The following is a 21,015-nucleotide window of genomic DNA, read 5'->3' on the forward strand; positions in this document are numbered from 1 at the left end:
GGTGGGGGAGGGGCAGGGCTGCGGTCCCCGTCTGTGCCGGAGACCCGGGGTCTGTGGAGACCCCTCCCCTCACCTGCACGGCCTCCAGAGCACCCACATGAGCCCAAGGAGGTTGTCCAGGAATGGGATGGGGTGGCCAGGTGTGCCCAGGTGTGCCTTCCAGGGTGAGGACTCAGGCCCCTGCCGTCCCCTCTGTGCCACGTGAGTGGTGGTGGGGGAAGTAAGGAGAGGGTGGGTGCCGAAAGGAGTTCTCAACATCCAAAACCTTGGATCTTTCTTTCCTCCTGTGCTCACGGTGCCCCTAATACCTAACCTTTCATTATTCCTCATTAACAGAGCCCCCCAGACCTCAGCAGGGACATTTCCCAGCCTGCTTCACGGGCAAATGTGGCCATATGACTAAGTTCTGGCTCTTGGGTCAAGCACAGGTACTGTGTGTGACTTCTGAGTTGTGTTCTTCTGAGTGGGGGCTAACTGCCCTTCTCCTGTCTCCTCCCTCTGCTGCTGGAATACAAATGTGATGGCTGGACCAGGAGCAGCTACCATGGGCCATGAGGCAAATGAGTAGAAATCACACGCAGCTGATCACTGGCCTTCTTTAAGCCGCTGCTCAGAGATCATCTGGATGCCCCATTTACAATATCACCTTTCTAGACCCTTTGTTTCTCCATCACAGCTCTGATCTCTGCCTCCCTTTCAGAATGTGTGCTTCAAAGTGGCAGGGATATTTGTTGAACAAATAAATGTACAAAACACGTTGAATAGGGGCACCTGAGTGGCTCAGCTGGCTAAGCATCCAACTTCGGCTCAGGTCACCATCTCATTGGTCCCTGAGTCTGAGCCAGTGACCGGCTGCCTGTCTTCAGTGCAGACCCTGCGTGGGATCCTCTGTCTCCTTCTCTCTTGGCCCCTCCCCAACTCATGCGCGTGCTCTCTCAGAAATAAATAAACATTTTAAAAGAGACATTGAAAATTGTAAAGTGCTTTCCTGAAAGATGAAGTATTAACACAGTATTAATACAAAATTAACAGTATTAACACAAAATTAACCTGTGGCGGGTTGGCGCATTGCAGGCGCTCAGACACACGCGGGCTAGTTTTCCCCACGTTTCCTGTCCACTGTTCCCAGGCCTCACCTCCGCCTCCTCCTCCTCAGCTCCGCTCCATCCCGGTAGGAGTCCTCGGCTGAGGCCAGCTGCCCCACCGAGACCGACCTCCCGGGCCAAGCGCTGAACACCCCAAGGGTCAGAGTCAGGGGGATGGGGGCATGCCAGGCCAGGGGGTCCCTCCCCGAGACCCTCAGTCCAGGATGCCTCCACCCTCGCCCACTCCAGGAAACTCTGGCCCTGGCCTCATTGTGAGTGGTCCCCGACGGCCCGTCTGCTTCTGGGGGTGGTCACCGTCCCAGACCAGAAGGAGACCTCCTGTGTTTCCCAGGCCCTGGCGCTGACCCCTGCGGCCGGGTTTGGGCGAGGGGTGTCTCCAGGGCCTTGCAGACAGACCCCCAAGGCTCTGCTGTTCTGAAGGGACATATTGGCTTGGAGATCAAGACTTCCGTGTCTCACGAAGCCAATGTGCCCCTTTCCCCGGTGACCGCGCCTAAAGCCCCCGCTCCTCCCTGTCCCTGCGGCCACCCCTCTCCGCTGCCCGCCAGGTCCCCTACTCCCGCGCCCCGGCCGCCTCCCGGGTCCCCGAGGGGGGGGCTCTACCCCTAGAGCCCGCCCCGCCCCCACCGCTGCCCCGACCCCGGCCCCACCCCCCTCCGCGCGCACCCGGGCCCCGCCCCCCCACCGCCCCGCCCCGCCCTCCCCTCGCGCACCCGGGCCCCGCCCCCACCCACCGCTCCGCCCCCGCCCTGCCCGCGCAGACCCGGGCCCCGCCCCCCCCACGGCCCCGCCCCCGCCCTCCCCGCGCGGACCCAGGCCCCGCCCCCCCACGGCCCCGCCCCCGCCCTCTCCGCGCGGACCCGGGCCCCGCCCCCGCCCTCCTTGCGCGGACCAGGGCCCCGCCCCCCCACCCCGCCCCCGCCCTCCCTGCGCGGACCCGGACCCCGCCCCCCCACCGCCCCGCCCCCGCCCTCTCCCCGCGGACCCGGGCCCCGCCCCCCCCCCCCACCCCGCCCACGCCCTCCCCGCGCGGACCCGGGCCCCGCCCCCCCACCGCCCCGCCCCCGCCCTCTCCCCGCGGACCCGGGCCCCGCCCCCCCCCACCCCGCCCTCGCCCTCCCTGCGCGGACCCGGACCCCGCCCCCCCACCGCCCCGCCCCCGCCCTCTCCCCGCGGACCCGGGCCCCGCCCCCCCACCGCCCCGTCCCGCCCTCCCCGCGCGGACCCGGGCCCCGCCCGCGGGCGCACTGGCGGGGCTCGAGTCCCTCAGCTTTGGCTGCGCCCGGGGACCAGGACGCTGGTGCTGGCGCTCGGGCCACCATGTCCCAACGATTCATGGTGACCCCCGCGGCGAGCAGGGCGGGGGACGCGGGGCCCAGGCCCGAGGGCGGCGGCAACCATCTCCCCAGCCCCCGCCGGGCCGCGGACCTCGACCCCGCAGCCGCCCCCGAGTCGCCGAGGGTTGACGCGCTTCCCATCCTGCGCTACTGCCGCGAGCCGAGCCGCTACGGTAGGTGCCGGCCCGCGGGGACGCCCACCGAGGGCGCCCGGCCACCTCGTCTGTGCGCCGGCCGGGGCTGCGGGAGCGCTGACGGAGCGCCGGCCTTGGGGACAGCCGCGGTGGCGGCGGCGTCAGCGCTGGGGTCGAGCTGGTGTGGCGCGTGCCCCGCGCGCTCCTCTGGGGACCGTGGCTGTGGCCCCGATGCCGCCTTTCTGCTCTGTCGTGCTCCCTGGAGGGCGATGTGCGTCCCTGGGGCCATTGTCGGGGCGGTGGGGGCGGGGGGTGAGCGGGGATTGACGGGTGATAGCTCCTGGCATCCTCTGACCTCGTTGCCTCCGGAGCGCGGAGCGTCCAGGGAAGTCACGTTGGAGTGTGGAGGCCGAGTTGGGGCGCCTGGAGAGCGCCAAGGAAATGCTGGGCCCCTCCTCGGAGTGAAGACGGCCCAGGGTCAGGGAGGCCTGGGTCAGAGCTGTGTTTCTAGAACCCCGCGGCCCTCTGGTCAGTCCCTAGGCTTGTGTCCTCTTCCCCGTGGGCCCCGCACTCCCTCGCCTTTAATCATCTAGCCCGTACCAGCGACTTTCCTTGGGTTTTGAGGGCGGTGCTGTGCCGGCATCGGGAAGTGCTAGCGAGCCCCCGGGCGGTCCCGGCTCGGCCGTCGGTGTGTTGGGGTGTCCGGACAGGGCCCCTCCTGGCAGCCCACAGCCCTGGGGGGGGGGAGGGGGCAGAGGGGGAGCACAGGCCTTGCCCTCCAGCCTCAGGCCGCTCCTGGGGGCACCCAGCCCTGCTGGACTGCATGGCCTCCACCTCTGGGCTGATGTCCCAACGACCTGTGGCTTCTCAGGTGCCCGGTCTGAGGTTTCCTGCAGGTCAACGGGGGTCCGTGGGCTTCGGGGCAGAAGGGCCTCGGTCCGGCCCCCAGCGGGGAGGATATTACAGGAGAGCCTGGCCTGCGCTCACGGTGAGGACCAGCTCCAAGCAGAGAGCAGAGATTTTAGATTCTTCCCCAGCCAGGCCTTTGTTGACTCGGGACCTTTAACGTTAGGATGAGACCTGAGCGGGCGGCCCTCGGGAGTGGCGGGCACTCCGTGTGCACACAGGTTGCAGATGCCCTCTCTCGAGACCGAGACCCCTGAGCCCCTGGCGGTAGGACACGTGGTGGGCGCTGGGGTGTGTCTCCATCAGGGGTCGCCATGACACTTGTCACTCTGGTGGCCGCGGGTTCTCAGGTCCCGCTCCCTCCCCGTCAGCCTCTTAGCCCTGGGAGCCATTGTTTGGGCTCCTGCTGTGGGCCAGGCAGGGCCCTCCCCCACGGTTTCCCTGATAACCCGGGAGCCCTCGGGAGCCCGGTCTTGTTTTCTCTGTGAGCAGTGACTCTGCTGTTGCTGTTCATCGGTTAGTAGGGGTCAGAGCTGCTAACTGTTTCTGGGGCCGCACTGTCCCTCTGTTCTGAGGGAAAAGGGAAATCGCTGTGACAGTTGAGGTCAGTAGAGACCGGGGGACCTGGGACAGCACGAGTGAGGAAAGAGCCCCCCACCCCCACCCCCCTAGCAGCGGCAGGCAGCCTGCGGTGTGGCCTCTGAGAGAGCCTGTTGTCCACTCCCCGCCCCGGGGAGACCCTGAGGCCCCGCCACGGTTTTCCCCACAGGAACTGGGGCCTTGGAGGCCGTGTGGCTGGAACATAGACTCCCAGTGGGCACCGTCCTGCGTGGAGATATTCTGCCCAGCAGGGCCCAGGTCCCGCCACCCCGGGCAGGGACCTGGCCCCGGGTCAAACTGACCGTCCGGGTCCTCCCAGTACCTCACTGCCCCTTCTGGCCCCCTCTGCCCCTTGCCCTGGGTGGCCAGTATGCTGGCCGGTGCCCCTGGGGAGAGGGTCTGGTGCCAGACTTGCTCAGGTCACCTTGTCCCTCTGCCCTTCCTTGGGCGACTGATACTGTTACCCTCACGCTGACGCGGGAGAGGGCATTTCACCAGGGTCCTTGACGTGGTAGATGGCAGGCAGGGGGCTGTTTGGGGCCAGGGACACCCGTCTGACCTTAGAATTGGCCCTCACACACCTCCCCCTCTTCCTGTGGGTCAGACCTCCCCCCTCCCCCCACCTGGGGGCTGAGCCACCCCCTCCACCCCCTAGGACCACCTCAGCCCTCAGGTGCAACGGTTCTGAGCTCTGGTCCCCGGCTGACGCTGGGTCCACAATCGGGCTCCAGCGGTGTGCGGCACCGTTGGGATCAAAGAATGGTGTGCTGTGTCCTCCCCGGGGCCGGGGGGGGGGGGGGGGGGGGGGACAAAAGACCGATTATCTGACGCTGCCCATGACAATGTGCACTGAGCATAAAAAGCAACTCGGGTTTTCTGGTGCACCTTTGCAGGCGGGCGCTGGTCCCGAGTCGCCCTCCCACTTCTTGTGACCCAGGGGAACTTTCTGACCCTTGGAGGGTGGCAGCCTCCAGGCTCAGAGGCTCCCCATCTGCGGCAGTAACCGTCGTGCCCCCTGGAGCCGGAGCAGGAACCCGCCAGGCTGAGCCTCCGACTTTGCCCTTAGACTGGCTCCCCTCCAGTGAGTTTGCCCTGGTGCACTTGTGCAGAACGGGCATGTCGGCGGGGTGTCCCTTCTCTCCGCCACGGGACAGGACAAAATCCCAGTCCTGGCGCCCCGTCCCTGTGCCCCGGGCTCAGCCAGCCTTTCCCCGGTACACCCCGGCTCGCCGAGTCTCCTTAGCCTTCTGCGGGCGGCAGGGCTTTGTGTTGGGGCGGGAGCTGGGGTGAGAGGCTTGCCGGCCCGCCCTTCCGGCCCGGCCGCACAGCTGTTCCAGGCACACCAGGCGGGAGAGTGTAACTGGGCAGTGACAGGGCCGCGGTACCAGAAGGTGAGGTGGCCGAATTAGGGCTGTGCCCCTGTTCCCGGGAAAGCTGTGGTGCCAGCTCCTGGCGCAGTTCCTTTCTGGGATCGCACAGCGGCCCCACATCCAGAATGGAGACCCCGAGGCCATGGGACACCGCCCACAGCCGGAAGGGCAGGGAGACAGGGAGAGAGTGTTGGCCAGCAAAGTTGGCCTCGGGGAGGCACAGCCACTGGCCTGCCCCTCCAACCTAGGGCCACACTCCTCGGAGCTCAGCCTGGCTCCCCAGAGGCCAGACTCCCGTCAGCCACCTCCCTGTCTCCGGTCTGGACCGGTTTGCAGGTCTGGGGCCATCAGACAAAGGCCTGACCATGAGAGTCTCTGGAGAGGTCATCCCGCCCCACCCCTCACCTCTGTGGGCTGCCCTGAGCCAGTGCTCCTGGGGGCGGGGGGGTGGGGGTGGCCGGCAGCCCAGGGCTTCCCCGAGTCAGGCGGACCCTCGCCCTAGCGTTTGCCCTCGGAGCCGGCAGAGGCCCGTTTCCCCCCGCGGCAAAGCTGACCTCTCTGTTTCTCTGAAGCTGATGTTGGGCGTTAGAGTCCTGCAGAGCCTCGGAAGGACAGCTGCAGGGTGTCGTGTGCGTTTGTGCATCTGCATATGTGTGTTGTGTGCCTGTGTCTGTGTCTGCGTCTGTGTGTTTTGGCTCTTTCTTGCTCAGGAGGAGGTGAGGGTTTGACCGCCCAGCCTTACAAGGGCTCCGGGCGGAGCCGCGGGACGAGGCCGGGAGTGTGCTCGGCACGCTGCTGGCCCAGCCTCTGCCAGGTGCTGGTCCCAGACACCGCTGTCCCCAGGGAACAGGATCCCCAGGCCACCCTCTGGGCTGGGCCCTCTGCCCGGTCCGTGGACCCCAGGAGAGCACACCTCCACACCCCCACACCCCAACCCCAGACGGCGCGTCTACACTTGGTGCAACTTCACAACTGGGTCATGGGTTTCTGCTCCAGGGACGTTTCAGGGGAAAGTCCCATTTCCCTGGCTGAACTTTCTCGTCGGGAAGGAGGCCTGGCGATGCCCTCAGCTGCCGGGGAGGGCAGGCTGAGCCGGAGCCCAGGGCGCGGGCTGCCTAGCTCTGGTGTCAGAGAACCCGCCACCCGCTGGGCACACTCTGTTTTCTCTTTACTTAAATATTTCATGGCGCGCGGCCGTCGCGTAGACCCGGGAGCCGCCTCCAGCTCTCAGGGAGCAGAGCTGCCCAGAGCACGCTCGGCTTTGTCACTGGCCAGAGAATTCTCACCTTGGTGGTTTCTCAGGGCACGTCGTCACTTCCCTCCTTTGCTACTTATGCCCAGTTTGGCTTCTCCGTGGGGTGGTGTCGTGGATTTGGAGACACCAATTCTCTTTAAACATCAAAAATTACATGATGGGGCGCCTGGGGGGCTCAGTCGGTTTAGGCGTCTGGCTCTTGGTTTCAGCTCTGGTCACGATCTTATGGTTTGTGAAGTCGAGCCCCATGTCGGGCTCTGTGCAGACAGCACGGAGCCTGCTTGGGACTCTCTCTCTCCGTCTCCCTCTGCCCCTCCCAGGCTCACTCTCTCTGTCTGTCTCTCAAAATAAATAAATAAACATTTTTTTTAAAAAAAAAATTACACGATAAGTCTGTATTCAGTTAGCCACTATGCACACTGAAGTCTGTATTCAGTTAACCCACTAGGGGGCTGTGCAGGCAGGCCCAGGACCCTGGCGGGAGCCCCCATTCTGCCCAGGACCGCCCTGTGCACAGGGCCTTCCCCGGGCGCCCAGCTGCTCTGCCCTCGCCTCCCCTCCCACCCAGGCCTGTCCCCGTGAGCAAGGGCTCCACCGTGCAAACGTGGGCTCGGGCTGGGGGTTCCACAAGTGTGTCCAGGGATGTTGGCTACTATACAAATATGTAGGGAGGGGGTGGCAAAAGGCAAGAGGCAGCTACAAGCACAGGGTTAAAACATGCAAACATGCGTCAAAGGACACTATCCAAAGCACCCATAGAACGGGAGGAAATGTTTGCAGACGGTGTATCTGATGAGGGATTAATATCCAGAATACATGAAGAACTCTCACAACTAACAACAGCAAAGAGCAGTTTAAACAATGAGGAGAAGCCTTGAACGGACTTTATAAGAATGTCCAGTAAGCACATGGAAAGAACGCTCAACATCACCGATCGTTAAGGACATCAAAATCAAAATCACGAAAAGGTGCCGCCTCACGCCCATTTGAATGGCTGTGATACAAAAGAGAAAGAAGCAGGTGTTGGCGAGGCCGTGAGAAATCAGAACGCTGGGCGCCGCCGGTGGGGACCGAGACCGTGCACCTGCTGTACAGTGTGGCGATTCCTCAAAACACTAAACAGAGTGACCGTGTGGCACAGGGACCCCACTCCTGGCCACGCACCCGGAGCATCTGAAAGCAGAGACTTGGACAGGTTTGTACGCCCAGGTTCACGGCAGACAAAAACGTGGAAACAGCCCAGATGTCTTGTCGAGCGAACAATGGGTGAGGAAGACACCGTCCCTCCACGCACAGGACTATTTGCAGCCTTGAGAAGGAGGGACATCCTGGCACCTGCTACCACAGGGATGGACGTGGGGGACGGTGCCCTGGGAGCTGAGACACAAGACTGTCCACATGGGAGGTCCCGGGAGGAGTCCCAGGAGGGCCGGACGGGCGGGGGCGCCAGGCCCCAGGAGGGGCTGGAGAGAGAGTGTTTCACGGGGACAGAGTTCAGGAAGAGGGGCCGCCGGGGAGATGGCTGCCCAGCAGCTGAACCGTAAAGACCATGGCTGCAAGTTTTAAGCTTCATGTTATGTATATTTTACCGCAGCAAAAAAAAAACACCTATGAAAAAAGCAAACCGGAGAGGAGGGTGAGAGGAAACCAAATTCATCCCCTCCCCCACCGGCCCCTTGCAGAGACAGGGGCTCCGGATTTCCGAGGAGAGGGGGAGGAGGCCTGAGAGGCAGCTTTGATTAAATCAATTCTCGCCAGCCAGCTCTCCCAGGGGTGAGCCCATTCTCATCTAAATTACTCTCTGCAAGGTGTGACCTCAGGACTTTGGCAGGAGATATTTTTGTGCAGGGACCTTCCTGTTTCAAGCAGCACCCAGGAGAGTTTGGCTTGCTGCCCTGTGGGGAGGAGCTGTGGGCCCGGGACGACCCCCCCCCCCCCAACTCCCATACTGCCCTGCCCCCAGCCCGCTCCTCCAGGGACCAAGAAGGAGCCCTGGGCCCCGACCACCCAGTGGGGAAGCCCCCCCCACCACCCCGGACACATGGGGGACAGCACTCTTGGCCACGAGGCCCACAGCCCCTCGCCCTGCTATCCTGAATGCCCCGAAGCAGGAGGCCGAGTTCTCTAGTTCTCCTCTGAAGGAAGGGCGGGTGCAGGGCACCGGGTGGTCTGCCTTTGGCTCCGCTTGGGTGGCCTGTCCTTAAATGGGGACAGCGGCTGCTGCCTGCACTTTCCCCTTCCAGATGCAGCACTTACTGGTTTTTGCCTCTGAGTTGGCCTTGCTGGGGATCAGGGACCCAGCTTCCTGCCCCTGGAGGAGCCTGAGACCCCCCCCAACACACACAGGAGGCAGGCAGCCCCCCCCAGATGGCCCCCTGGGTTGTTGTGCTGTGTCTCAGCCACAGGCAGGGCGTGCGGGTGTGTGTGCATACTTGTGTGCGGTGCGCGTGTGTGCAGGTGTGCATGCATGCAGGTGTGTGTGCCCGAGTGTATGCGGGCATGTGTGCGGGGGTGTGTGCACGTGTGTGTGGGTGTGTGTGCACGTGTGAGGTCTCTCCTGCCTGCAGGGCGGGCGGCAGAGCTTTGCCTCCTGGTGGAGACTCCTGCATGATGCCATCACGAGCCGGGCAGACGTGGCCCCCAGTCCTCGCTGGGCACAGGGAGCCCGAGCCCTCCTTCCTGCAGCAGCCCCAGGCCTGGTGCCACCTCCAGTGGGCCGAGTGGGCGCTTCAGGGCATCAAGTGCTCTGAAAAGTTCCCTAAAAACTGTGGTGGAGCCGTGATGCTCACTATAGGCACCTGGGGAAATGTGGAAACTTCCGTAGTTGGGGCCCACAGAGAAGTGGAACCAACAGGATGTGTGTATAGAGAGAAAGACAGGGATTTATTTTGACGAATTAGATTGTTCATGCAGCTGTGCCTCGGTGAGTCTGAAATCTTCAGGGTGGACAGCAGGCAGGAGACCCAAGGAAGGGCTGTCGTGCCCACAGGCCGTCTGCTGGCAGGAGTCCTTCCTGCCTGGGGAGGTCAGCTTTGGTTCTATGTAGGCCTTTGACTGATTAGACGAGGCCCACCCACGTCTGGAGGCAGGGGGACCGCTTTACTCAAAGCTCCCCCCTTTCAGTGTTAATCTCATCCAAAAAGCATCTTCACAGAAACACCCAGAATAATGCGTGACCTAATAATCTGGGCACTGTGGCCCAGGCAAGTTGAGACATCGAATGAACCATCACAATAATGGAAAGAAAAAGGCCTCAGAAATAGTCACTATGAAAAAGCTTCTTCCAGGCCGCCTCTGTGTGTCTGTGTGCACACGCACGTGCACGCACACGGGGATGAATCGTGGTGCACATGCTCTTTCAAACTTTGTCTCTTAACGGAAATGCTTTTCGGAGCAAAAGTGCCTTCGTTCTCTGGCCCTGAGTGTTGAAGGAAGCCCTTATAAAGCCCCCAGGACACAAAACTTGAACAACCAGGCTTCCAGCCTCGGCAAGTCCTCAGCAAAAGGCTACACGTTTATTTACCAGTCCTGTTAGGCGCTCTGGGTCCGTGCTCCGAGCCGTGCCCCAGAGCTGGTGGCTCGCTCCTCTGTCATGCTTGTGGCCGACGCTGGTGTCACGGGGTCAGTTTCCAGTGGTTGGACACGTGCTTCACGAGCTTCGGAAGCTCTGCTGGGATTCGGGGACTCGGAGAGGAGACAGCGTGGCTGCATGGCCGCTCCGGAAAGGAGGGAAGGGCTGGGGGTGGGGGGCGGTTGGAGGCAAGGGCCTGTTTTTCCTGTTCACGCAGATGGTCGCTTCAGAAGAGCACGGCAGCCACCCGCTGTGTCCCGTCCGTCCTGTTTCCCGCCCCCCTCCCCCGACCTGCGCACACACTGGACCACTGGACGGCAAGCTGCTGTGCTTGACGGACCTCCCTGGACGTCGTTCTGCGGGTGCCCGCGGGCGGTCTGTCTGCCCCTCGCCCCGTGGTTGGGCTGCACCCTCTTCTCTCTGTGGTTGGATTCGGGGGACGGTGCAGGTGGGACGGCCTGGCTGGAGACTACTTAGAGTCCGGATTGGAATGGGGGATGCGGGGGTTTCACTCGGTGGGGCCAGGTGGCTGGGGGTGCCCCGGAGCATGACCAGGCGCCTCCCTCAGGCCGCTCCACTCCCCTCGACTCCCCTCGGTGGGACCGGCAGGTCCTTTCAGACACGCTCTGTGAGGACAGTGTGCACGGAGCCTGGCCGCACTGCCTGAGCTCAGGGAGCAGGTTCAGGGCACTGTAGGCGGAAAAGCGGGACTGGGAGTGGGGGAGGACCCCAGAGAAAATCGACGGAGACCCAACATTTTTCCTGTTTTCGTTTGAGAAGAATGCCACGGAATGTTCTGGAGCTCCAGAGGCTCCCCTTCCTGGGCTGTGGAGGACTCTGCCTTCCAGGAGGTGCTTTCCCTGGGGCACGGCTGTCACACACGGGCTCTCTCCCGACTGCACGCCCCCGCGTCTGGCACAGGACGGGGCCTCCCTCTGCCCCTTCACGGCCTTGCCGAGCATGCGCACGGGACGCAGCGCCACGCCGAGGCGGGGACGGGCCGAGTGGAGTCCCTCTTATTGTCCTCCTGCCCACCTGCTTTTGTGTGTTCCGAGCTCTGCACGCGTGGCCCAACGAGCAGAAGCCACCAGAAGAGCGGATGGAGGGGGGGGGTTGGGGAGCGTGTGGAGGCCCCTCCCTGCCGGGGGTCCACTGCTGGGGTTTTGTATTCTGGGCAGCGAGCTCAGGGAGGGGAACAGAGGAGAGGAAGGGAGGAGGGTGGGGACAGCGGGAGGCAGACGGTGATCTCCCTCCCCCTGTTGGGGCCGCGCCTGCCCGGGGAGCTTGCGGGGAGCTTGCGGCGGCCGCGTGAGGGGCCCGTCCTCGTCCTCGGTGGCCGGCAGGGCCCAGGGGCGGGCGGGACGGGTGAGGCCGAGTGGCGTGACTGTGGCCGCATGGTGCGGGGAATGGCGGTCTCTCCAGGGTAACAGCGGCCGGCGACTCCTGTGTGCCTCTGACCCAGTTCTCGGAGCCTCCTGAAAGTGTCCACGGTAACGGTGCCTGAGACAAAACAGCTCGTTTCTCTCTCCCCGTGTGGTGCCCGAGAGCCATTCACTCGTCCGTCATTCTTTCCCGCCTTCGCTCCTTCCGCCCACCCTCGTGCCCCGTCCTCGGTCCGAGCTACCCGACAGGCCGCGGGCTCCCCGATGGCAGCCACCGGCCACAGGTGGCCGTGGACATGTGGACTGTGGCTGGGGCCCACCTAAGAGCTGGATTTAAATTATTTAAATCTTTAACTAACTTGAACTTAAACTTAACCAACCACACGTGCTGAGTGGCCGCGGCCACTGGGCGCGGAGGGCCCGGCCCAGCAGGCCACGGACCAGACCCACAGCTCCAGAGCGTCTGCTCCGGGATTCAGACGATGGAGCAGGGAGGCGGGGCGGCGTTGGGGCTGAACTGTGTCTCCACAAAATCCTCTAGCACGTGACCGCACTCGGAGAGGGTCCTTGAAGAGGAGGTTGACAGAGCCTTCCGCACGCCGAGGATACCGGCCTCAGGGGAAAGCGCCTTGCCCACGCCCGGCTCTCGGACTCTCAGCCGGTGTGCTGTCTACACCGCCAGCCTGTGCAGCCTGTGTCAGCTCAGCCTCCTTGGTGCCCCCGGCGGCTCCCCTGAGCAGTCTCCCCGTTGCGGTCCATCGCGAGGGCACCGAGCCACAGCCAGCACAGGGACCCTGCGCCCTCCCCGGCCAGGGGCTCCTGGACTGCCTCACCTGGACCGAGGCACACGCCTGTCCCTGCAGCCGCCTCCCTGTGGCTCTCCTGCCCCTCCCCCGCAGGCCACCTGAGCCCTCCCCAGGGCCCCGGGCTCCTCCTCGCTGCCTGTTGTTGCTTGGAGACCCGAGTGTCCCCGTCCCCCTGGACTAGAGACAGAGTGGGGTTGCCGGCTGTGTTGCTGTGTCAGGCTTCCCTTGGGGGCTGCTGGAGGGGCTTGAGGGGAGCAGGTGACGCCACCAGGCCTGGGGCTGTTCCTGAGGGTCCTGGGGATGCAGACCAGTGGTTAGGGTCGCCCCCAAGAGACTGCAGGGACACCCCCCACTGAGCCACCGGGAGGGAAAAAGCAGCTAAGATCAGGGGCTGCCTCCTGAGGAGAACGGCCTGTATGAGCTCACACAGGCTTGTGGCTCCCACCCCTGGGTGGGGGCTGTAGGGTCCTGTGGGTCTGACTGCCCCCACCGTGGCCCGCAGGAAGTATGAACCTGCTCGCACCCACACAGCTATATGCAGGGTTCCTTCCCACCCGTGGATCCAACCTGGGCCGAGTGACCGCCCTGAGCTCCCCAGCCCAGTGTAGATGTGGGCTTGGAGTCCTCCCAGCTGAGAACTGTGCTTCTCGGGGGTCTCGTGAGAGTGGTTCCTGGGGGGGTGCTGACCCATGCAGGGAGGAGCGAGCCCCTCGGCCGACACCCCCCTGGGCCTGTCCCATGCCTTTGGTGCACTGAGACTCAAGGCTGTTCTGGGAGGCAGAGGGGCGGGCTGGTGGATTCTAGCACGTTCCAGCACGCTTAGCACCTGAGGCCGGTCTTCTCAGCTGATCACTGCTGGGACCGGTGGCCTGAGTCACACGCAGCAGAACTGTGCTTTAGGGACGTGGAGAAAGCACTCTGGAAACCTCACCGCCCCCTCCCCCTGAGTGTTCGGAGGGCCAGCATGAGGTGCGCCCTCGGACAGCGGGGCAGAAGGAGCTCACAGAACCACGTAGAATGACGCTGCCCTGGGGAAAAGCAGGCTTGCTGCTGGGGTGTGTGTGGGGGGGTGACAGGGTTGTAGAAACGGCTGTCCAAGGGGTCAAGCAGGCCATGCTGTGGAGCCCCCTTTCCTCTGCACCCACCCATCGGGACCACTTCTCTGAGATGAGCCACTCTCCTGGGTGGGCCAGGCCTCACTGCCTCTGCCCGCTCACAGCTCGGGGAGGGGACCTCCTGAGAACGAGGCTGCCTTCCCGCCCTGTCCACCCCCACCCCGTGCTGCCCTTGGCCCCCGCTTTGTGTGTGGGCCCACGCGTCACGGTCCCGGGGGATGGTGCTGTCACCATCCCGGCTCCCCTCCACGGGGGACTTGCCAGGCCCCCGCGAAGGCCGGGGAAAGCACTCCTTCCCTCCTCCTGCCCGGGGCCCGGCCCACAAGGGTGAGGGTGAAGCCTGGCTTGTGGGGCCGTTGGGGGTCCCAGGATGCACCTGTTGCTGGCCTGAGCCCCTCCACCCCCGGCAGCCCTTCCAAGCTCAGGACCTCAGCTGTCCCCCTTTGAAAGGCCAGATGGTAGGTCGGGGTCCATAGGGACAGGGCACGGTTGGTCTCCTGCCCCGAAGCTGCTCCCTGCGGACACGTGTTTTATGACCGTGGCAGAAAGCCATGCGTTTTGGGTGAGTTAGTGGCAAGCAGACAGCCACCGGGGGGCCTGCCAGCCTGTCCCACTGTCCGAGATGGTCCCACTGTGTGCCAAAGGCCACAGAGAAGCTTTGGGGTCTGCCCTTCCTGGAGCCCGCTCCCTGGGAACCAGAAACTTCCAAGTTTGGACCTTATCTTGTGTTGGTTTTGAGGCTAGCAGGGGGCTGAATGATGGCCCCCAAAGGATACGTCTGCGTCCTAGGCCCTGGTGCCTGTGAATGGGCCTGGTTGGGAAAAGCGTCTCTGCAACGTGATTGAGTTAAGGATGTGGAGGTGAAGAGGTCATCCTGGGTTCTCTGGTGGCCTGAGTCCATAACCACTGTCCTTACAAGAGACACAGAGGAAGACACAGGCACGCACAGGAGAGACCACGTGAGGAGGAGGCAGAGGTTGGAGGGCCAGGCCCCGAGGGAGAGGCAGGAGGGACCCCACCCCCCACCCCGGGGCCTCCAGAGGGAGCACAGCTCTGTGACCCCTGGCTGTGGGACGTGTGGCTCCAGAGCCCTGAGAGCAGGCTCCCCTGTGTTGGACCCCGTATGTGGCTGGGTTCCAGCAGCCGCGGGGTGCTCGTCCTGTCAGGGGTGCCAGAGGGGTGGGCTGGTTCGCCTGGGAGCCATTTCTGGAGAGGGTGGGGCGCAGGAGGAGGTGCAGAAGCTCGGCGTGCCCCGCTCAGGTGGCATCGTTGTGGCTGGTGCCCTGTAGCTGCCGGCTGCTCCTGGCGCGGGGCTCAGCCCGCCGTCCGCATCTACAGGGGCGGGTAGCCCCCAGCCCCGCCCGGGCCGAGCACCGCGGACCACCTGCTCCAGGGCTTCCTGGGGCCTTGTCCAGCCGCCGTCCCTGGAGGGAGAGGCTGGACCCCAGCAGGGAGGGGACAGCTGTGTCCCACAGCGAGTGGATGACGGACGGAGCAGGGCCGAGGGGTGCTGGAGGGGCCGGCGAGGCTGGGACCTGACCCGACACCCGGGAAGCGCTGGGTCAGATGCTGTGTCTGCAGCCACCGGTGTGGTGCCGCCGGCCGGCCGCCGTCCCCCCCCTCCCCGGGGAGAGCCGCATCCGCCGCCTGCTCACACGGACCCCACGGGACGGCCCCGTGGGCTTCCTCGCGGAAGCCACGAGGGCAGCCCCGGCCGACGTGCTCCGAGCGCGAGCCCGCGGAGCTGAGCCTGTTTGCGCATCAGCGTTTGCGGAGGCGGAAGCGGAAGCGGAAGCGAGCGGCCTCCTCCGGCCCGCGCGCACTCCGGGCCACCCGCTGTCTTATCCCGGGGTCCCTGGGGCTTGGCTCCTGTTCGGAAACATGCTTTCCTCGAAGTGCAGTCGTGGCGGTAAGACCCAGCAGGGGTGAGGCTCCCGGTTGGGACGGCGGGGTTCGGAGCGTGCGGCAGTAAGACGGGACGCAGCCCCGAGGGCCGTGCCGCGGACTACCCCGTTTCCGTGCCTTCGTGCGCACGACACCGTCCAGAGCGTGTGTGCGGGCTCCCGCAGGAGGGCACACGCGCTCCGCGCCTCTTTCGCTGCGTCTGGGGACGCGGGCAGCTGTGGGGTCAGTGCGCCGGCGCACATGTGAGCTGCCGCGTGCCTTTCCCTTCTTGTCGGGCTGACGGGGCGGGGGAGCCCGGACTCGGGGCCGAGAGCTCAGGGCGCGGCCCTGGAACCAGGCAGCCCCGCGCGCCCCCTGCGCCAGGGACTTGGTCCCCGCCGCCCACGGCACACGGGCGTCTGGGGAGGCGTCGCACACCTGCGAGGAGCTCCCGGTCCACTTTGCAGACCGTGGCACCCCTGTGGCAGGACAGCGTGGCCGGGGACGGGCGGCAGGCGGGCTGAGGAGCCCGGACAGGGCCCGTGACAAGAGCGCGGTGACAGGGGGCGGGGGCTGGGGCCGGCGTCCCCCTGGGGTCAGCGGGCCCGGGCCACAGGGTCAGGCGCGGGCCGTCGTCACGGGGAGAAGGAAGCTGGGGCTTTTCCCCGGGAGTGACGCTCCACCCCAGGTTTTCTGTCCCCAACATGGTGACTGTCACCCAACCTGTACGAAGGACGTGTGATTTAGCGGCAGTGGGAGACAGCCCGGCAGAATCTGTTCCGTGGTCTCGCCTGCTGAGCAGCCGGGTGCTGGGGGGCAGGCCTGGGGCGGATCTCGGCGCGGGGTGCCACGTCCCCTCAGCCTTGTGAGTTCAGATGACGCGCTGCAGCAAGGAGCAAGCAGGCAGGGCCTTGAGTGCAAAGGTCACTTTCCGGAAAGGTGCCCTAAGCTGCCCCGATGTCCAGCCCAAAGGCGACAGTGCAAAGGCCCTGGGGCAGTGGCAAATTCAAGATGGGGCCTTGGACATGAAGAAGACATGGGGCGGGCACTGGCAGAGGGAGCTGTGGTGACGGGGTGGGCGCATCACTGATCTGGCAGACACGCCCAGGCGGGCAGGGGACTGGCAGAGTGTCACAGCGGAAGGGCGGGGGCTGGCAGGGGTGGGGGCGGTGCTGCGGATGCAGGGACGGCAGGGACGAGGAAACTGCCTCCTGTGTGGTTGGTTAGGGGATCGAGCTGGCTTTCCGTGGCCAGTTCTGGGTTGCATGCGCAGCGGTCACCGGTCAAGTCTTGACCGTCTGGACCTATGGCGCCAAGGCCGTGGGCAGGGTCCCGTCGTCCTGTCCTGTGCCCTGAGGCTGCATGGGGAGCAGGCTCCGGGTCACCCCTGGACTCGGACCTCTGTTTGCCTGTTTGTGTTCAGATTTCCACGAGGTGGGAGGACAGCCCGTGAAGTGGAGGCAGGATGTGCTTGAAGGGGTGGAGACCCCAGGGGAAGGAGCGACCTCGAGGTGACCAGTGAACAGCTGCTGGCCGCGCACCACGGGGCCCGTTCGTGATGGTCCTGGAGAAGTACCTTCCGCAAGAGCAAAGGCCCTGGGGTCATCCGTGCGGGGCACGGCTTGCAGGAGGCTCCCAGCGGGGACAGCACACTGGCTTGCTCTCTCGCTGTGCTCTCCAGGTTTGGGGGCTTCCTCGTGCCCACCCCCGGCGCCGGCTGGGCCGGAAAACACGCAGACAAGGCTGGGCAGGCTTCTTTCGCCGTCTGGGCCCCGATGGCCCCTCTGCCTCGGGTCGCTGGCCTTCTCGTGCTGGGAGGGGGTTCCGTCCTGAGGACGGGTCCTTGGACGCTGAGTCACGGGCTGTGCGGCGGGCGCTGCACCCCCTCCGTCCTGTGCGGTGCCCAGGCCTACCCTGGAAACACGTGGCTGGGGCACCCTCGCCTTTCTGGCAGGAGATCGTGTTGGCTGTAAGAAATGATGAAAACATGCACGTGACTACTTGCTCCTGCCTAATTCCCTCCCTGGGGGCAGAGTCCCCAGGGAGCACTGGAAAATCTCACACGCCCTGGGAGAGGCAGGCTGGCAGGGACCCTGAAGCCACCGCAGCGCAGAGGGGTCACGGCCGGCTTTGTCGGCCCGCACCCCCACCTCACGTCGCGAGCGTGGGATGGCCAGACCCAGCGGCCGGCAGGGCAGTGTGCCCGTGACGCTTCAGTGTCAGGTAAACACAAGCAACACGAGGAAGACTCCTCACCAAAATAAAAGTCAGCATGTATCTGAAACTCCAATTTGACTGGGCACCCTGTGTGTATCTCACGACCCCCATCTGGGGGTCCTTTGACCACGGGGTCCTGGAGGGAAGGAGGCCGGGACCACACTTAGCGGAAGCACCCTGAACGAGCTGAGGTGTGGGGGCCATGTTGGAACAGCCTCAGCCCAGTGAGTCGGGGTGCGGGGGGCGGGGTGCTCACCGCAGAGGGAAGACCATCTACGCAGGTGGTTGGGGGACTTCCGGTGTCCCTCTCGGGGGTCGGGTCCTGGGGGTGACACTGCCCACCTCCCTGTGCCGCCAGGCACATCCTCGACAAGGAGCTGGTTGAGACACCAGGGCGGACCTCCCACCGCTCACCAGGAGCGGGCTTTCGAGGCCTGGGGAGGGACGGGTCACGTAGGGCGCCCAACACAGAGCGGAAGGGGAGATCCTGTGCCTGGCCGCCTCTGCTGCCCTCACGGCCTGTGGTGACCGCCCACAAGGGGGCCGTGCAGGGCTGTGTGTATCTGTTGAGTCTCCAGAACCTTCTGCGTGTGGTGCCGGCACCTGGCTCTCCGGTGCGGGCTCCCACACGAGCTGGCAGCTTCTGGACAGACAGGGTCTGCTGGGCTGGAGGGCAGCGTCCAGGCCCCTCGGGCGAGTAACAGGGCGGCCAGTAGGGGGCGGACAAGGACCTTGGGAGCCGCAGGCCGTGGGGTCAAAGTCAGACTCGCTCCCACCTCGAGCTCTGATGGAGGCCTGTTTTTTGGTGAGGCGGCCTCGTCCTTGGCTTACCTCTGAGACCTCGTCCACATGCCAGGCCCTACTTGTTCCCTGGCTGCTGTTGGATCCTGCCGGGAGGCCGGGGGCTGGAGGAGGAGTTCCGGAAAGTTCCAGCCCAGCCTCAGGGCCCTGACTCCCACCCGGTCCCGTCCTCCTGCCCTCCCCCAGCTCCCACTGGGGAGTCAGGGGCGTCTCCCCCACCCCAGTGTCCTAGGCCCCTGCAGCCCCCAGGCGGGGCTCCCCGTCAGTCCAAGCTGTCCCTGAGGCTGCAGCGGCCCTTCGGAGAGGCGTGCCCTGCTCAGGACACTCCCGAGGGACCTGCCCCAGGGACCCCGCCTCAGGCCGGAGCAAGGGCTGGGGCCTCTGAAGATTCTGAAGGGTTCAGGAGCTGCCCAAAGTGGCTGCCTCAGTGGGGTCCAGGGGGACAGTCACCGCCGCAGCTAAGACTCGAGTTAACCAGGTATGTGCAGTTTTAGGTGATTTTCCATGTACTTTCTCAACCACATCCAGAAATAAAGTCTTGGAGGTGGTATCAAGGACTTGGTGGGTTTGCTCACTCCCCTCTTTAGGGGAGAGTGGGGGTGTGTGCAGGGCAGTCCCCTCCCTGGACACCTGACCCCAGCCCTGAGGGCTTGGCGCCCTGGACCTGGGGGACCGGAGAACAGCAGGGCGGCAGGGGACTTCCCACCTCCGACACAGTGCGTCTTCCCCTTTCGAATCCCCAGGTCTGGGCATGGCCGTCTGGCAGCTCCTGGAAGCTGAGCTCCAGGGGGCCTCTGGGCACCACCCCAGCCAGAACCTTCTGCTGTCTCCTTTGGTCACGCCTGTCACACCCGCCAGGGCCCAGGCTGCTGCTTCCCCCAGGACTCCCAGGTGCTCTCAGGGTTCTTCCTGTGGGGCTTGGAGGCCCTGGCCAGGCCCCTGGTTGAGGCCAGTGGGACCCGGGGGGCCCTGCGGCCGGTGTGTCCTGCTCTGGTGGGGGCCTGTGCTCCCCAGGAGGGGCTGGAGGGCAGAGGGGGAAGCCCTGGGAGTTTCTGGGGTCTGGGGCTGGCCCTGCATGGTCCCCTGGTGACTCTCTTGGTGGCCTGGGGCAGGGTGTCACCAATGTGCCCTGGCTTTCACCGTGCTGGAGGCACTGCTCAGCCCGGCAGCCCTCTCCACTCTCAGACTTGCTTAGCTGAAACTACACAGACTTGTAGAATTTAGCTTTTAATTGTGGCAAAATAGGGGCACTCGGGTGGCTCTGTCTGTCAAGCGTCGGGCTCTTATTTCAGCCCTGGGCACGATCTCACAGTGCGTGGGATCGAGCCCCGCATCGGGCTCTGTGCGGATGATGTGGAGCCTGCTTGGGATCCCTTCTCTCCTTCTCTCTCTGCCCCTCCCCTGCTCGTTCTGTCTCTCTTTCTCAAAATAAATAAAAATAAACTTAAAAGAAATAATTGTGGCGAAACGTACAAAACACAAAAATTTCCGAGCATCTACACTGATGCAGCCGACCCACCGGCCATCACGTCACCCTCCCAAACCGGAGCTCTGTCCCCAGGAAACACGCCCTCCCTGCCCTGTCTGACCTCCAGGCCTCGGGGGCCCTGGGGGGAGCCGAATGGGTGCTCTTGGACGCCTTCCTTGTCTTTACCGTGGTTTTACCACTGCGCTGGAGACTTGGCCTGGCCTGTCTCCTGTCTTCCTGCGAGCTGCCCGCCGCCCCACGCCCTCCTGTGCCTGCCCTTGGCCATCCAGAAACGCCCCGGACACGTTCGGCAGCCACTGGCTGGCTCCCACTTGGCGTCTGCATCTCGGTGGCCCCCTCCCCGCCTTGCCGTCCCTCTGGCTCCCCTCCTGCACGCAGAGGCTGGGGCTGCTCCCAGGACGCGGGGGTCCGGCTCCCCTGCCCCTCAGATGGTACCCACCCCGCCCGTCGGCTGGTGTGGCACACGGCCACGGAGTCTCGCCGTGCTGTGTTTGCTCGGACGGAGGTGTTTGAGTTCCAAACACCTGCAGCCCCACCTGGTGCCGCCTGGGCGGGTCCAAGCGGGCGCAGGGGCTCTGCCTCTCGGAGCCACGAGGCACGGCTTTCCCTGAAGCAGTGAGGGGCCCATGTGGCTACCACACCCACCCTGTGCCCCGTGCCCTGTGCCCCAGGGATGGACGCAGGGGCGGCACCATGGCCTGGTGGTGGCTGTGGGAGGCTCCTTGGGAAGGTGCCCTGACATCTAGAAGACATGGCTGTACCTCAGGAAGGGCAGAGCCCTGGGTGGACACACACGTGCTCACACACACACACACACACACACACACACACACACACACACATCCATGCACTTCACGGGGACTGATGGGAACCAGGGAGACTGCCTCCTGCCTCCCCCCTCCTGCCTCCCACCTCCCACCTCCCACCTCCCACCACTGGTGGGACCAATCTTGGGTAGCCAAGCTCATTGGTTAGCAAATACTCATTGAGCACCGTTGGGTGCTGTGTTGGGTGATGGAGGACAAGACACATTTCCTGCATC

At 64.6% G+C, this 21,015-nt stretch overlaps 1 protein-coding gene across 1 annotated transcript in view; it reads left to right on the forward strand.

Annotated features, from left to right (window-relative positions):
* The first annotated feature begins 15,421 nt into the window (after window positions 1–15,421).
* SLC12A7 (solute carrier family 12 member 7) overlaps window positions 15,422–21,015 on the forward strand; it is a 54,929-nt gene continuing 49,335 nt past the window's right edge. The window contains exon 1 of the mRNA XM_042953752.1: window positions 15,422–15,491. Coding sequence (XP_042809686.1) covers window positions 15,464–15,491 — 28 coding nt within the window. The 5' untranslated portion in view covers window positions 15,422–15,463. The remainder of the gene's footprint in view (window positions 15,492–21,015) is intronic.

This window comes from Panthera leo, chromosome A1 (genome assembly GCF_018350215.1).
Source record: "Panthera leo isolate Ple1 chromosome A1, P.leo_Ple1_pat1.1, whole genome shotgun sequence".
Taxonomy (NCBI): domain Eukaryota; kingdom Metazoa; phylum Chordata; class Mammalia; order Carnivora; family Felidae; genus Panthera; species Panthera leo.